The 17,025-nt window shown below is 37.2% G+C and overlaps 1 protein-coding gene across 1 annotated transcript in view; it reads left to right on the forward strand.

Annotated features, from left to right (window-relative positions):
- The first annotated feature begins 10,144 nt into the window (after positions 1-10,144).
- Positions 10,145-17,025, forward strand: part of LOC121430281 (hyalin-like) — a 72,041-nt gene continuing 65,160 nt past the window's right edge. The window contains exon 1 of the mRNA XM_041627558.1: positions 10,145-10,223. Coding sequence (XP_041483492.1) covers positions 10,163-10,223 — 61 coding nt within the window. The 5' untranslated portion in view covers positions 10,145-10,162. The remainder of the gene's footprint in view (positions 10,224-17,025) is intronic.

Here is a 17,025-nt window from a genome sequence, read left to right on the forward strand (position 1 = left end):
TTTATAACCAAATAGCGCTGATTATTCTTGTCCGGCGCCGATTTAGATTAAGGTGGCGCTGATTATTCTTGTTTGGCTCCAGTTATATGCAGGCAGGGCACTGCTACCTGCAAAGTTGTTGGGAAAAAGGTAGTTAAAAGAAAAGATAAGGAAGATGATATGACTGCGCTTTGCTGGGGATAGTCTTTCCTTTTCTGTTGCTAATGTTATATCAGTGTATATTTTTTTTTAAGCGGCGCCTTTTCTTTTCTTTCCTTTATTTTTTTTCAAGCGGCGCCTTTTCTTTCTTTTACTTTTTTTTTATTTTGAGCGGCGCCTTTGGCGCCGCTCAAATATTAGGGGGGGCGCGCGCACCCTGCGCACCCCCCTGGATCCGCCGATGTAGACCTTCGTCGCTTGATAGTTAATAATCGATACCCGTCAGAGCATGGCTCTTTAGCAACTTCACATTTTCTTCCAATTATACAGAACTTCATTTTCTATAAAGTCCATTTACCTTTGTAAATCACATGTTTTCACATATTTTTAAGCGTACGAATGTTTCCTGTCTTGTAATTCTTTGGACATGTACGCGGATTCCAAAGCTCCATGCCTTATAGACTTCTGAACAGCCTATCGAGTTTTGTTTACAATCCATCAACGAACATGACAAATGACAGCTTTTGTTCATGGTCAACAAAATTTTATTTAACCGATGATTTCAATTCAAGGCGTGGCTTATCTCCGGGCTTCATCTGAAGAAACCGAGACTTCTCTGCACTTACTTTTACACACGACAAAGCAAGTGCATTATTTGTTATATAAAATAGCAACTCAGAAACAAATTTTTGAAAATTTACAGTACACTTTTGTTGGACTTCTCCCGGGACTTCTACCGCACTGGTTTCCTTGAGCGTGCAATGTCAATTTTCGTTGCTCACCTTTTGCACTGCCGGCCGTGCAGTGCATCAGAAAAGTTGGATGTCATGTGACGCGTATTAGCCATTCGCGATGCTTGAAATAATACACCTATTTTATAACTGCCACTATTACCTTCGGAGCTTAATCCATGGACTATGAAAATCAAGTCAAGTGTGCCTTTTTTTATTACAAGTCAGACAGTTGGTGAGTAGAATAAGTAGAGAACATAGCAAAATTTTAGTTAGGAAACCATTTCATACCACATCCTGTCAATTACTACTGAAGCTCGATACTTTACCGGATACTCGATACCTAGATCTAGTCCATTGCTAGACCTATACAATATTAGACCGAAATTATCTGGATAATTTCGGTCTAATATTGTATAGGTCTAGCAATGGACTAGGTCTAGGGCTTGGCTTTGCCTTCTGACGGTGCTCACTGAAGCATGACGTAAAATGCGTCCATAATATTTACTGAGAAAGTAGCTTATAAAATTACCTACACGCTCATGTATGAATGTATTTAAAACTCGCATTGGTTCGAAAATTATTGGTGTTTGTTTAAGGGGGACTTACTTTTTTGTTGTGTATATATTGACTGTCCTTGGGGGGAACATCAAAATGTGTCGCCTGCAAAATAATCATATTCGCCCAATTCTTTAGACGAGGGCAACATGATTAGACGAGAGCCGTGGTGTAGTGATCCTGACTCTCGCCTTGTAAGCAGAGGGTCGTGTGTTCGACTCCCACTGCGGTCTAGCTTCCTTTTGCAAGGAGTTATTCCACACTGTGCCACCCTCGACCCAGGTGCTAAATTGGTACCCGGTAGGATGCGAAAGATATTGTATGTTTGATTTTGCCGGCGCCATAATGTGGCTGCGATGAATGCAAGGAATGCTCCGCAGGGAGTGGAAATAGTGCAATTTTCCGGCTTGATTGAAATGAATCCAATGGCCGGGGTAATAACATGCTGTAACGCGCTTTGGGCCCTTCTGGGAATAGCGCTTTATAAAAATTTGCTAGTATTATTATTATTATAATATTATTACCGGATAATTTAGGTCTAATATTGTATAGGTCTAGCAATGGACTAGATCTAGGTCTAGGGCTTGGCTTTGCTATAGCTCGTGTACTGGCCGTATTCGTTCTCCGCTTGATGGATTGAAAAAAGCTCCGTCGGATTTGTGGATATACTGTATTCATATTTTTAGACTCCAGTCTACACTGGGAGTTAAATTCAAGATTCTAACTTTGATCAGTTATCGTTGCTCAACTGCCTTAGTGCCACAACAGTGACAGACCAAGTCCATATCTTGCTTGGTCGATTCGCGTGGAGTATGCGGCCAGCACTTTTGTTCGAGTACGCGCACTTACCTATATATGTGACGGGGAGTTTCGGCGTCGCGCTGTTAGGACAGAAGATCAAAGTCTTGGCTGGTGCAGTTTGGTAGGGGCAGCGAAATTATAAGCAGAATGGTAAATACAATGTCACCAGACCATGTCTTTTTATTGATGTGTAAACTACAAAAATCGTGATTACTTTTTGTCTAACTTTTTTAGCAAAATACATTACCATCCTACAAATAATACTTAACATTCTCTATTGGGATTCTCATTGTCCATGAAAAATAATAAAATTGAACAAATTGAAAAAAGATCAACTCTACAATCTACCCCAATGTTCTCTGAATAAGAGGCGGAGCTTAGAGTGGTCACAAAATCTGAGCGGAATTGACTTTCCTAATACTAATAGAAACATGTTTGTGTGTTGCTGCCCTCTACGTTCGTTGATGCCTACCGTACTTTAATTCGACTGTACCTTCCTAAAAGCAATACTGCAAAGTGTTGCTGACCATTACGTTTGTTGGTGTGTCTTACAGACTGAAGCTAAAATTGTTCTAAGAATACCATTTTTGACAGATTCTAATGGTATTTTATCTCATTGATTTCGGCGGAGATAAAATATTCATATATAAGAACAAAAAAGTAAGCCCCCCCCTAAATCAAATTGCTGTAACTTTTGAACGGAAATATTTTGATCTAATTTTTGATTAAAAATGAAAATTTTTGAAAGTCACTAGTCGTTTTTCAGATTGTGCAAGTACAAAGTTGGGCAAAAGTTTTCTTTAGGTGAATTTTATGGTGGTATGCTGTTTTACTATCCATCATTTAGTCACTCCATTTTGATATCGTACGTTCATGGTTGAGTGCATGAGCACAGTGTATTGCAGGGGGGAGCGGGGGGGGGGGCTTTAGGAAAAGAATACATTCATGCTGTATAAAGATTATTCATTCCTAAGTTTTCAAATGTGCTCGCTCAACCATGAAAATGTTAAAAGTTCGGAAAGTGTGTGGTGATAGAAATGATGGATGACAAAAACAACAGCATAAAGTCACATTTGAAACAGAATTTGCCCCTAATATTCACTTTATTACCCTTTAAAATAAGTCTGTGACATTAATAATACAAATTTTCCCATTTTATGCGTGCTCACTCACCCATGAATAAACAAATTAATTCCATTTTTGCACAGAATTCTGCCCATAGGTTGATAAACATTACTGCCAAAAGACATTGCTAAAGGCAGCCTTGGAAAAAAAAAGTTCCACCATATTGAATAAGGGGTTACTTATTCTTAAACATATGCACCTATAATGTACACAAGTCTATGAGAGACAAAGTCGAAATTTTAACAAATATGAATGAGGGTTTGTTCATGGACGGTTTTTGTTACTTCTGCATGCCAACAGTTATTTCATGAAACTTCGCACATGGCTTCAGAGTAACACTATCCAAAAGGCGCGTACACCAAAATAACCATTCGATACGACACAGAGTGGGGCCAAGGCCTTGAACTTTCTTCTCATTTGCATAATTTTCTAATATTGTGTGCTCACTGATGCATTAAACATCGGGATTTTCATAAAAATCAAATCAAATGAACTATGCAAGGAGGTTTGTGACAGATATCCATAGTTACAATTTTTTTCCAATAACGTAAAAAAAGAGCTAATCACATTCCACATGTTCATTCAAGCGTGGATATTTAAATAAATTCCTTTGAATCATTTAAACATGTTAATTGGTCATGAACATAACGAAAAAATTGAGAAAAGATCATTTTCAGTTCCCAAAATGAAACAATACTTGCCTATGATATTTGAAAATCGTATTTTGGTTTTCAATAAATGTTCATTGAACCGTGAAAGAAACGATGAATAATGTTGAAGAAACTCTTCCCAATAATACATATCTTATCATTTTTATTGATAGAAATGTGTAAAAAAATCCAATTATAGAAAATGTGGACTTGTGTTGATTCAACCGTGAAATTTAGCCCCAAAAGTTGCATCGTCTTTTAAAAAGTACCTTTTCCAAGCCTTCTGAATAATTTTCATGATGAGAATGTGGAATTAGTTCCAATATTTTATGGAATCAAAGTCATGATATTTGGCTTGTGACTTTTGAAAAGTGACATTTTTGCCTTCTGACGGTGCTCAATGAAGCATGACGTAAAATGCGTCCATAATATTTACTGAGAGAGTAGCTTATAAAATTACCTACACGCTCATGTAAAAATGTATTCAAAACTCGCACTGGTTCGAAAATTATTGATGTTTGTTTAAGGGGGACTTACTTTTTTGTTGTGTATATATTGACTGGCCTTGGGGGGAACATCAAAATATGTCGCCTGCAAAATAATCATATTGGCCCAATTCTTTAGACGAGGGCAACATGATTAGACGAGAGCCGTGGTGTAGTGATCCTGACTCTCGCCTTGTAAGCAGGGGGTCGTGTGTTCGACTCCCACTGCGGTCTAGCTTCCTTTTGCAAGGCGTTAGTTCACACTGTGCCACCCTCGACCCAGGTGCTAAATTGGTACCCGGTAGGATGCGAAAGATATTGTATGTTTGATTTTGCCGGCGCCATAATGTGGCTGCGATGAATGCAAGGAATGCTCCCCAGGGAGTGGAAATTGTGCAATTTTCGTGCTTGATTGAAATGAATCCAATGACCGGGGTAATAACATGCTGTAGCGCGCTTTGGGCCCTTCTGGGAATAGCGCTTTATAAAAAATTTGCTAGTATTATTATTATTATAATATTATTACTGTAGGATCTTACCTAATAAGTTGCGCGATTCCTCTGCCTTCGATAAACATGTTAAATATGTCGTTCCCTCAACTTACGACTTCTCCCCCTCCTTATTACATCGTTCAATTGATTTACCATGTCGTTTCCTCAGCCTAACCATGCCTTTTCATCTACTTACAAATGGTTCCCGCGACCCATTCAACTAAATTGATCCTTCGTCTTAATATTAGGCCGTGTGAACGTGTTGATAAGTCAAGGGAATACAAAAGTCGTGTTAACTCAAGGGGCTCCGGAAAATACTACTCCACACAACGTGCAGGACAAATGACCTAAGCTAGATGTGATGAAAGAGATGAAAATGGTTGATTGGATTCTTTAGACGAGGGCAACATATTGTAGAATCTTTGTATTGGCCATTTCTACCCCTGCCATTCTTACCTCTGCTATTTTTACCTTTGCAATTTTTACCTCTGCCATTTTTACCTTTGCAATATTTACCTCTGCCATTTTTACCACTGCCATATTTACACCTTTTTCAGATTCTTGATAAATTTAACATCATATTGCCATGATGAATACTTCAATGCAATGGCACAAATGGGGTATTGCAAGAAACTTACGATTAATTGTAAGTATATTTCCGGTCCCTAAATCAATCATACGTCTTGTGATTAATTGTAACTTTGTGATTGATCGCTAACTAGTATGTCTGTTAAAGCAAGGAGTGTACTCTGATACTGATCTATCGATTGTAAAATTGCAACAGTGGAGGTACTGTGGCCGAATGGTCACGCCTGGTAATACCAAGTCCGAGGTTTGATCGCCGGCCGCTGCACCTATAACCGTAGGCAGTGGCGTAACTACGGGGGGAATGGGCTGGCAACAAAAAAACATGGTAAAAGGAGAAAGGGAGAGAAACGTAGTGAGAAAGGGAGAGAAACGTAGTGGGAAAGAAGAATTTATTGTTCATTATAATGTTAAAATATATAGTATTATAATTATATTACATAATAATTTTTTTTCATAACTTTATAAAACATAGTTTGCTCAGGGCCTATCTCCATTGTTCCTGGTGCTCACAGTGTCTGTTTAACGAGACATATAATCCTGTACAAAAACCTTCCTTTTTCAAGTCAATATATACCAAATATATTTCCTCGCACTTCGAGTTATTATTGTTTTATGTAGTGTCATTTGCTTCTTTTTCATGACTACTTAAAGTGATTGCCCCATTTTAAGGTCTTGATATAAAACATTTCCTGTAGGTGCTTACGTTAACATAAGTGGGTTGGTGAGATATGTCTGCTCTTCAGGAATTCCTAAAATCAGTCCCTAAAACTGTCCCCTTTTCTGATCTGAATGTCAAAAATTTTCAGCTCGCGCTTCGCATTCGCATCATTTGGTTAGTGAAATACATGTGTTCCTACGAACAAGCCTTAGAATGCTCTTCAGGTACGTGAGATGCGTATGCTAATCATGATTACAATGACCACAAGTGCTTCATGTGTTTACTCTTGAAAAATCAGCTAGCGCTTGGCACTCGCATTAGATGACTATGGTGAGGGATGTATACGCTCAATGGATTCCTAAAATATAGTTCTTAAAATGTCCCTGTTTGGGGTCTTTACAAAAATTCAACTCGCGCTTCCTATTGTTTGTTTAGCGAGACAGGTACGTATCACGAATACAAAAATTTGTTCATAAAGTCCTTTTTAGGTCTGAATATCAAAAATTTTCAGCCCGCGCTTCGCGCTCGCATTATTTGATCAGTGAGATACATTTCCGTTTAATGGAACTTTCCTTAAAATGTCTATATTAGGTCAGTATACCTGGCAACTGAGTGAGCTTCGCGCGCTCACTAAGTGACTCAATTTTTTTTCCTGGTGCCCCCCCACCTCCTATGCCGCGACCCACGGTACGCCACTGCCCGTGAGCAAGGCATTTAATCTACAATGCTCTTTTATATTTCTTTCAATGGAAATGATGAATGTAATAAACTGAATTGAATTGAAATAATGAAAAAAAATACAGTTTGCCCAACACAACCTAACACATCGTAGTAATTTTACTTATCTGTTTTTCTCTATTAGCTTTATGTGCATGGGTGTCGATCGGTATTCTTGGTTGGGGGGGATGATTGACACAAATTTTCTTGTGGATGGGGATCTTTCAACATTACCCCCACTAAAATCACAAGTTAGGACATTTGGGAGTGGGTGATATGCATGGTGTTCTTGGAAATTCCTTCATTGTTGTAGTGTACTTTACTTTTATAATTTTTTGGACAATTTAATTTGTGTTACAAGTAAGCCTATTCTAAACTCATGCGAAAGAAAAAAATGACAAAAATTGTCTGGACCATGTACAATTGTACATAGTGATCTGTTTATTGAGCATGATGTATACACAGGGGCGTCGATCCATTTTTCAGATGGGGGGGGGCAAAATCATGAATCAACGTTCCAAAGGCGCTCTATCACACAAAACAAACAAACTCACCCACACACATACAGGCCTATATATATAAATATATATATGACTCATGAGAAATAGACACATATGTCCCCCTCACCAACAATGCGAGCGCGAAGCGCGAGCTGAAATTTTTTAGTATGACATGAAAACAGGAAAAATGTACCTGTTTAGGTTTGTTTGTAACTCATGAGGAGGATAGATACATGTATCTGACTAGAGAACGAGCTGAAATTTCTTTATATTCTGACCTGAAAGCTTGATATTTTATGCATTTTTGGTACCAATGATTAAGATGTTTGTCTAGAAGAACAATAGATGCGAGCGCAAAGCGCGAGCTGAAAATTTTGATATTTCGATCTGGAAAAAAATGACAGATTATTGGACGCTTTTAATAAAGAAGAAGATATATATCCAACAAAAGATTATTACAAATCGAAGCAGGAGTTCTTTTGAGGTTTAGAACTGAAAACGGGACATTCAACTCACTTATTTCATCAGGAAAAGTATGGGTTTCTGGTACAGAAATGATGCGAGCGCGAAGCGCGAGCTGAAAATTTTTATATTCCAATCTGAAAAGCAGACATTTTGAGCACAATTTTATGAATCAAAATCGAGTTGGTATCTCAATCTCGCTTTCTGATTTCAGTGTAACATTACAATCTTATTAAATTTTTTAGTGGCACATGCAGAATTATTGAGGATCAACGCCTTTGTGTATACAACCCGACTGGCAGTATCTTTTTTCTTAATGCGCGATGATAAAATGCAGATTCGGACCAATTAAGACTAGCACAAATTTCAAACTGTATGGCTTCTCGTGCACCATCGGGCTTACCGCTTAGACGATTTATCTTGCCACCCTTTTACTTCTGTTTATTTTTCCACCCTTTTGAATTAATTGATTTATCAAAATTAATTTATTCGCCACTGGTGGGATGGAACACCCTATCAACAAAAGTTGTTTTTCGTTGGGGTCATTTTATGCCATGTGTTAAAAAATATCATATACATAAACATTTCATTCTTTTTCATCTTGAACCTCCACTCATCTGTTTAGTAGTCCCCGAATAGTCCTGAAAAAGAATGTTTTTATTTAATAACAATATACACAAATTGTGAGGGAAACAAACTGATTGATGGCATACTGTAATCATCATGATCACACTTTACATTTTTCATCATCATTATTATAATTTTTCTACCCTAAATTATTGGGGGGGATGATAATACAGGCCATCCCCCCACTTGAAATATTGGGGGGATATATCCCCCCCATCCCCCCCGTGATCGACACCCATGTTTGTGTGTGTATTTCAACTATAAATATTAACACAAAATACTGCAGCAATTCTACTGTGACAAACCGCCAACCATGCATGCCAGTATAGGTCATTCTAAAGTAAAATACAGTGTGGGTGGATGCGAAGTATTGTTTCGTCAAAACTGATTGATGCAGTGTTTGCTTGCTTTCAAAAGGATATATATTCATAACAAGTTATACAGCGCGTCCCCCCCAAAAAAAAATGTCCCTCTGACAATTGAATTAATTCTAAAATGTGGTAGGATTCTCAAGTAAATGTTTATGAGTAGAAAGCTCATTTCACGATTGAATACTCACTCTGTTACGTAATAGTGGTACATTTTAGCCCATTCCAATTTTGCAGCATTGATGCATTTCTTCATTGTCTATGACAGTCATGTTAACCCCCATTTTTACATCCAGGATCTGAGCAGGGACATTTCCCGAATCATATCCAGGCTCATCAGAACATAAACTTGAGCATGTTCAGAAGGACAAGAAGCATACAATATAAGATATGATTAATGATTGATAAGGGGACCCAATGCACCAACTTGAAAGAAATGTGAATGATGGATGAGTAAAATAAGCTGAAAAAAGGGAGAATTCACAACTTCAAGTTCTCCACCCTTTTAGAATGACCTATACTGGCATACTCAGCGAAAGATTTGTCGACAATGATACCGCCATTTCCTTAGAGAGACATGTACCTGTACCATTAAAAAGTTAGAAAAAAGGGAAAATCTTCAGGAGATTTCAAATACATCACAAGATCCTGTCGAATTATTTTTTTTATAACTGTAGCCGCAGAGCTAACCCCCGTAAACTGAAGAGGGTGAATATTGGCAATGTCAAATGGGTGGTACCGGTGTGTGTTTTCATCTTGATCCTTTCAGTAAACAAATAACAAGCAGCTATGGACACTTTTTTTCTGATTATTACGATTCAAAGACTGACCTTGGTATAATGACGATAAAATATGCATCCGATATTCATTTTCATTCGGCTTTGTAAGCACCGACCGTTCGGTGTATTATCCAAGATCACCACTTGGACTATTGGCAACAGTTCTGAATCAGGTTGTGTTGTGCATTCTTCATACGATCTCACACATGGGACACTTATCTGATGATTTGACACACGAGTTGATTGTGGTATAACTTTGTTTAAATTGAAGGAAACCGCCAGTTGGAAATTTCATTGCCTTTAATTGCTTCTTCTTGAATAAACAATAGATTGCTACTTAAATCGTCAAATTGGCATGTCTTCATTTGGCTTTGGGAATTGATTTGGAAAAAAAAAACTTCTGAGTTCATCAAAGGACATTTTAAAAATATTATTCAGGTCCAGATTGTCCTGGACATTCGGTAGACCCAGCTACAGTTCAAGGATGTATTCGATTGCAAAAGTTTTGATACTCACAATCATCACGATGCTCAACGCACATAAAGGTGAGTGGAATTTGAGTGAGTGAGAGTGCGTTGTGGTGTCAGTAAGTGTGTCCACGCGTGTGTATAAACAAACGTATACATTATTAAAGGTCAAGTCCACCGCAGAAAAATGTTGATTAGATTGAATAGAGAAAAATCAAACAAGCATAACACTGCAAACTTCATAAAAATCGGATGTAAAAGGTATGACATTTTGAAGTTTCGCTTAGTTTTCACAAAACAGTAATATGCACAACTCAGTGACATGCAAATGACACAGTAGATTATGGCCCCCACCTCACTGTTCTTTTGTTTTTTCTCTTTTTATTTAACTGTTCAAATAAACTTTTTGTGGAGATGGACTTGTCCTTTATAGGGGTACTCATCTCTAAAGAAATTAAATTTAAAATTTACTGAGCAAACGATGAAATCTTATCAAAATATGATAACAAATAACAACGTAATTGAATTTTAAAGTTTAGCTATATTTTGTGAAAACAAGTATATACACCTCATCATGTATATTCCTTTATTACATGGGACCAAAATATTTTGCTACATGTGTGTATGATATTTTCTTGTAACAAAATAAGTTACAGTAATTAATCTTATAAGAATTGAATCAGTTGTCAAGCCAATATTTTCAGTTTTGACGGACAAATCTAAACTCATATAAGACATGTAAAACGAATAAATGGAGATAGCAAGTCATCTGTTTGTTCATTGAACATTCATGAAGACATCCATCGAACTGTTTTCCATAAACAACGTAAATCTTTAACAGAAATAACAAAACATTGATATTCCATGGCCGATTTTTATGATTTTTTTTATTTCTTTTGTTTGTCTGATTTATACACTGTGGCCCGTATTCTGAAGTCGGGTTTAAGTTAAACTCAGGTTTAAAGTTGTGGTTTAAGTATGGGAAGCCGAAAGTATCAAATTTGTTATTAAGTTGTATGTTTCTTATCAAGTTCAAGTTCAAGTTCATTTATTTCATTCACCATAAAAACATGAATACATACAAAGGAGAAATATTATAAACAATTAAAGGTAATAAGAACAAAAGAAAATACAATTACATAACAAAAGGTTTTATGGGAATTGAGGACGACAAAAAGAGCTAAAAGCCTTATAAACGCCGACCTCTTATACAAAGTTAAAGCAATGCGTTGTATATATACAGAGTAAGAACAGCAAGAAATCAACAACAAACAGATGGATGGGGGGGGGGGGGTTAAAACAAGAATTGTATCTATCAAAAAAAGGAGTTACTCAATCAAAGTCATGCAAACTCAAAAGATGGGATTTGAAATGTTTTTTAAAACTCTTTGAAGAAGGGATATTTTTTATATGCATTGGGATATTATTCCAAACTATTGGACCTTTAAAATAAATTGAATTTTTTGCAACATTTGTTCTTATCTTGGGTAAATGAAAATTTGTGGCAATGCGAGTGTTATATTCATGAAAAGTATTATTGAGAGAAAATTTAGAAAGTATATATGGTGGTAATAATCCTTTGGAACACATGAACATAAATGAGGCAATATTGAAAACATTTGTGTCATATACGTTCAACATGTTCAACTGAATAAAAAGAGGTGATGAGTGGGCATTGAAAGGGGCATTACAAATTATACGAATGGCCTTTTTTTGAAGTATAAATAATCTAGAAATAAAATAATCATTCCCACTAGCCCATGCAATATTACAGTAATTTATGTGTGATAGAATCATTGAATAATACAACATAATTAAAATATATCGAGGAAAGTGTTTAAGTCTGTAGAGAACACCCACACATTTTGCAATGCGATTGCACACGACACCAATGTGCTCATGCCAATTCTAATTGGCATTTTTTATACTTCCTAGACAATTGTGAGTGATTTGAGAGCCAAATGAGCTGAAGTAGAATGTTTACTTTGCTCTCTCCTGATTCATCGATGGTGAAGCCAATAATCTCTTATACTTCCTAGACAATTGTGAATGAGTTGAGAGCCAAATGAGCTGAAGTATGATACCTCAACTGTTGGTGATTTATGTAACAATTGGCTCGCCATACTTAAACCACAACTTTATTAACCTGAGTTTAAGTTAAACCCGACTTCAGAATACGGGCCTGTTTGTTTAAATCACATTAATTCATACCCTTTAGAATTGAATGTGCAGTGTGCAGCTGCCACAAAACAAATAGAAAATAAAAAGTGAAAAGGCGTTACTTCACCCTGTTTTCATTTGTGCAAAATGAATATAAATGAAAATGAATTATGCCGCCTCTGTGGCTTGAGCTTTTGACGTGCAGTTCACAACGACGCTATTACCATGATTACATCGTCGTGATTAACAAAACTGAGAGATTGTGCTGCAATACTGATGCAATAGCGTGTTTTCGCCCAAAAGACAGCACTCCAAAAATTCGAATGTTAAATCAACATTTGAAAGGTTGGAGGAGTGACAACGTTTTCCAAATGTTACATCCAACCTTGTATAAAGCTGAATCCAACATTTTAAGTGTTGGGTAAAACCATTTAAGGTGGTAAATGCAACATTTAGAAAATGTTGTCACTCCTCCAACCTTTCAAAAAGAGAAATATTAACTCAACAACACAGTAAATAAATCGAAATTGCGTGTCAAGTTACAATGAACATGTGGACAGTCTTTGTCGAAAATTGGTAAATCGGATCAGCAGTTTCGGAATAAGTTTCGGAGCTGACCAGAAATTGCGAATATTTCGTTTGTACAGATTCCGAGACCAAACTTCGATTTTGATTCACTAATTCTCGATAAAGACCTAATGATGTTTTATTGTCATGAACGGCTTTTGACAGTACATTGTCTACATTCTTGAAAGAAGAAGACGAAGAGAAGGAGGAAGAAGAGGAGAAAGAGAAGAAAAATGGGAGGAGGAGGATGATGAAAAGGAGAGAACGTAGAAGAGGAGTAGTAGCAGAAGTAGAAGAAGAAGAAGAGAAAGAGAAGAGGGGAATGAGAAAATGGAGAAAGAAATGTAAGGAAAGCAATGTGGTCAATATTTCAAAATTTGCTCGATCTCCGCGCTTGCATTACCCGTTGAGATGTTTTCATACAAAATATTTAAAAAAATATTTTAAGATGTCCCTTTTAGGTCTAATGTAACATAAAATCAAAATCAGCTCGCGCGTCGTTCTCGTATTATTGTCTATACAATACAAATTGCTTAGAATTCAGGTCTGAAAGCAAATTATTAATATCGCGCTTCGCGCTCGCATTAGTTATTTAGTGGAAAACGGACCCTGTTCATAAAATATTAACGCTTCTTTGAAGTCGTTGTGTCGAAAATAATGTTAGAATGTTCCGATTTCGCGTCAGGTAATGAAGGAAAGCAGCTCCCGCTTTGCGTTCGCATTATTCATTTAAGGCATGGTCACACCGCCCGAGCGTTGTTGGAGCGGTCGTGGAGCGGAGAGAAAAAAATCATCGCCGCTCGCTACCGTTAACCATTTTCGATTTAGATTTTTTTTTCGATTTTGTGAGCGAAATCGAAAATGGTGAACGGGAGCGAGCGGTGATGATTTTTTTCTCTCCGCTCCACGACCGCTCCAACAACGCTCGGGCGGTGTGACCAGGGGAGCGTTTCATGAAAGGACTTGTCAGACGTTTTATCCAACAAGTCCCATTTTATCCGACAGTTACCATAGGAACAATGCCTATCAGCCAATCAACATCAGAGAAAGATGTCAGATCTGACAACTTGTCGGACAAAAATATTGATGAAACACTACCCAGGCCTTTAGGTCTGACATGTCTGACGCTGATGGGATTCCTGGGTCCCGTAACACAAAGGATACCTGATTTTCACGATTGATTATACATCGTAGTCAATGGAATCAATCGTAGAACAATCTTTGCTAAGCTTTGTGTTACGGGTCCCGGGTGCTTCTTTTTTTTAAGTACTCTTACTTCTTTGAGCAGCCGATAAGTGGGGAGGAAGAGGCTAATTGTTTTGTAATTCATCAACTGTTATGATATTTCATTGACTTTTTTTAATCCCTAAAGCAGTCCATGCAGGTTTTCAGTTACTAAACTTGGAATCGACGGTAAAATTTTCATGATAGTCATTGGGATGAAAATATGAAGAAATGTTTGTTTTATTCATCGATTTCCCCCACATAATCTTCTATTTTAGTTTGTTTAGACCTACTTTCTTGTTCTTCTGAGAAGCCATGAATGGTGTAGATTGTTATTAATTGCTTCAATTGTTTTCATTTCCCATAAGTCGTTAATCTGGGCCTTTTTTCATAAAAACTAGTTATAATAACGCATTTATACACAATTTCTACTAGGAGCGCCTTGAGCACCTAGCAAGGTGGATACGTGCGCTATACAAGTCCTTTATTATAACTAAAGAAATTACTATGAACCAGTCAGATCTAATGATTTCAGTATCTTTTATCAACTGTAGTTACAAATTCGTTTATATAAATTTTTTTTTTAAAAGGCGTGTGGCTTCCCGTAGCCTCGATTATGTCAACTGAATCATCATTTTTTATAAACCTGAAATAGGGTCTTCATTGACAAATATCACCTCTGAACTCAACCATGGCTCTATCTTCTTTTCAGCATTGTGCATCACAATAGGTGTTTTCTTTTTGGTCCTGAATAAGTTCAAAAAACCAAGGCCATATTCTGTGACAATAAAGCACTACGGAATGCTTGATTAATCATCAGAACAGATCAGCTGAAGTGGAAAGCCACTCTGATGAAAAGTTCATTGTAAAGATAGCAAAATGTTTACCGTGTTTACACGCTGCATCGGCTCGCGAAGCAGAAATGGCTCGCCGGACAAAAAAAAACAGATCAGTGGATTCTATATGCGCATATTTTACGCCGTGCGCATTGACTGAACAGGTAAGCAAAAAACTGATGAAGCCAGTACAGACTCGGCTTCGTGTTTACATGTAGAAATATTGACGTGTCTGCACCGGCTGGCGGTTTAATGATCCTACTACTAGTATTTTGGCGGTGCAAAATTACCGTGTCTGCACAGAGAGCCGATGCAAGTCAATCACGTTTACACGCATGCTGCGTGTAAAAACGGTAATTAATTCGGTTACACTTCGTAATTCCGAAGGTTCTTTATTCCGAAGGTTCGTAATTCCGAAACACGTAAATTGCCTATACCTCGATGTTCGTTAACCCGAAAACGAAAAAGGGTTCGTTAATCCGAAAATTTGTGGCGTTATTCCGACGGTTCGTTATTCCGAAGGTTCGATAATCCGAAAACGAAATAAGGTTCGTTGTTCCGAAGGTTCGATATTCCGAAAACGAAATAAGGTTCGTTGTTCCGAAGGTTCGTTATTCCGAAAACGAAATAAGGTTCGTTGTTCCGAAGGTTCGTTAATCCGAAAACGAAATAAGGTTCGTTAATCCGAAAAATGAAAACCGGGAAAGCAGAGGCAAGTGGGGGGACACCGTTTCTGTTCAATTGTTATGAGGATGGGAAGGCAAGGGCGGCCGAATCAATTTTCGTTTGGGGGCAAGGCCAAAAATGAAACTTATACGTCAAAATTTACACTTTGGTGATATATTCACCTTGAGATTATCATTCTGCGTGAAGTCATAGTGTGTTTTATATAGTAATTAAGTAAAGAAAAGCCTTTTTGAAGTGAGTTCTGATTATGAAAAGGTGTATATTTAGGCTTTATTCTTCGCGAGATGGTGAAATGATCGAGCGGCTTGGAAACAAGTTGTAAAACTCGGAGGTCAATTATTCTTAAAATGACAATATTGTAAGTGTTGCGAGCGTGAATCACAAGCTAAAACCTTAGGGCATTCCAATAAGAAATGGAAAAAAAACCGAGTAGGTTTCTGCTGTCATTAAAAAGATGTGCATCTAACTGAAGAATTAACACAAGCGCAAAACGCAAGCTTAAATACTGACCAAAAAAGGAGCCTGTTAAAGAAAGCATTTAGTGACCTAATAATAACTAATAAATAATAACTAATAAAAAATGTATACTTTAAGAAGAGTTTTTTATTTCGAAACACGGCACATTTTTTTTTAAAGGGAATTTCCCATTTTTGGAAAAAATAGCATTTCCTTTTTTTTTCTCTTTGGGGTACAAGTACCCCCTTCCCCCCCCCCCCCTCCCCGGCGGATCCAACTTTCGCCAAAGGGGGGGGGGGGACAAAAAACTTTTCACCCATATTATCCCCGATCGGCAGCTCAAAGTTGATTTTTGTTTGTTTCTTTGAAAGGGTAGTCCTAGCAGTCAATAATTTGCTTTATTCTTATGAAATAAAGTAAATATGTAACAATATTATAAGCCCTTTTTTAAATAATTCGAGCGCGAAGCGCGAGTTTTTTTTTTTGATGGACAATATGTTTGTGGTCTTCAAAACGAGATGCCTATGTAACTATAAAATAACTGCGAGGAAGAAGCGCGAACAGAAATTTTAAAGATAAGCTCTAACCTGATCTAAAAGGGACATGTTAAGGACTTTTTGCAGTTAGCCATGAAGACGATGCATGTTTCAACCAGGGCGGCGGAAAGGGGCACTTATATGTCAAAAGGGGCATTTTGGTGCAAACAGATATTTTCAGCATGAGTTTATCATCTGTGTAAATAGGTTGTGTATTTTATGGTAATTAAGTTGAGCAAAGTTTTTTTTAAGTGATCTCTGATTGATAAGATATATATTTAGGTTTTATTTTTGCGAGCGTATAGTGAGCAAGCGGTTTGGAGAAAATTAAATCTGAAGTTTTTGGTCAATTACTGTTAAACATGGCATCCTTGTTATAGATGTTGCGAGCGAATCTCGTGCTCAAACCTTTGG

Source organism: Lytechinus variegatus, chromosome 16, assembly GCF_018143015.1.
Source record: "Lytechinus variegatus isolate NC3 chromosome 16, Lvar_3.0, whole genome shotgun sequence".
Lineage (NCBI taxonomy): Eukaryota > Metazoa > Echinodermata > Echinoidea > Temnopleuroida > Toxopneustidae > Lytechinus > Lytechinus variegatus.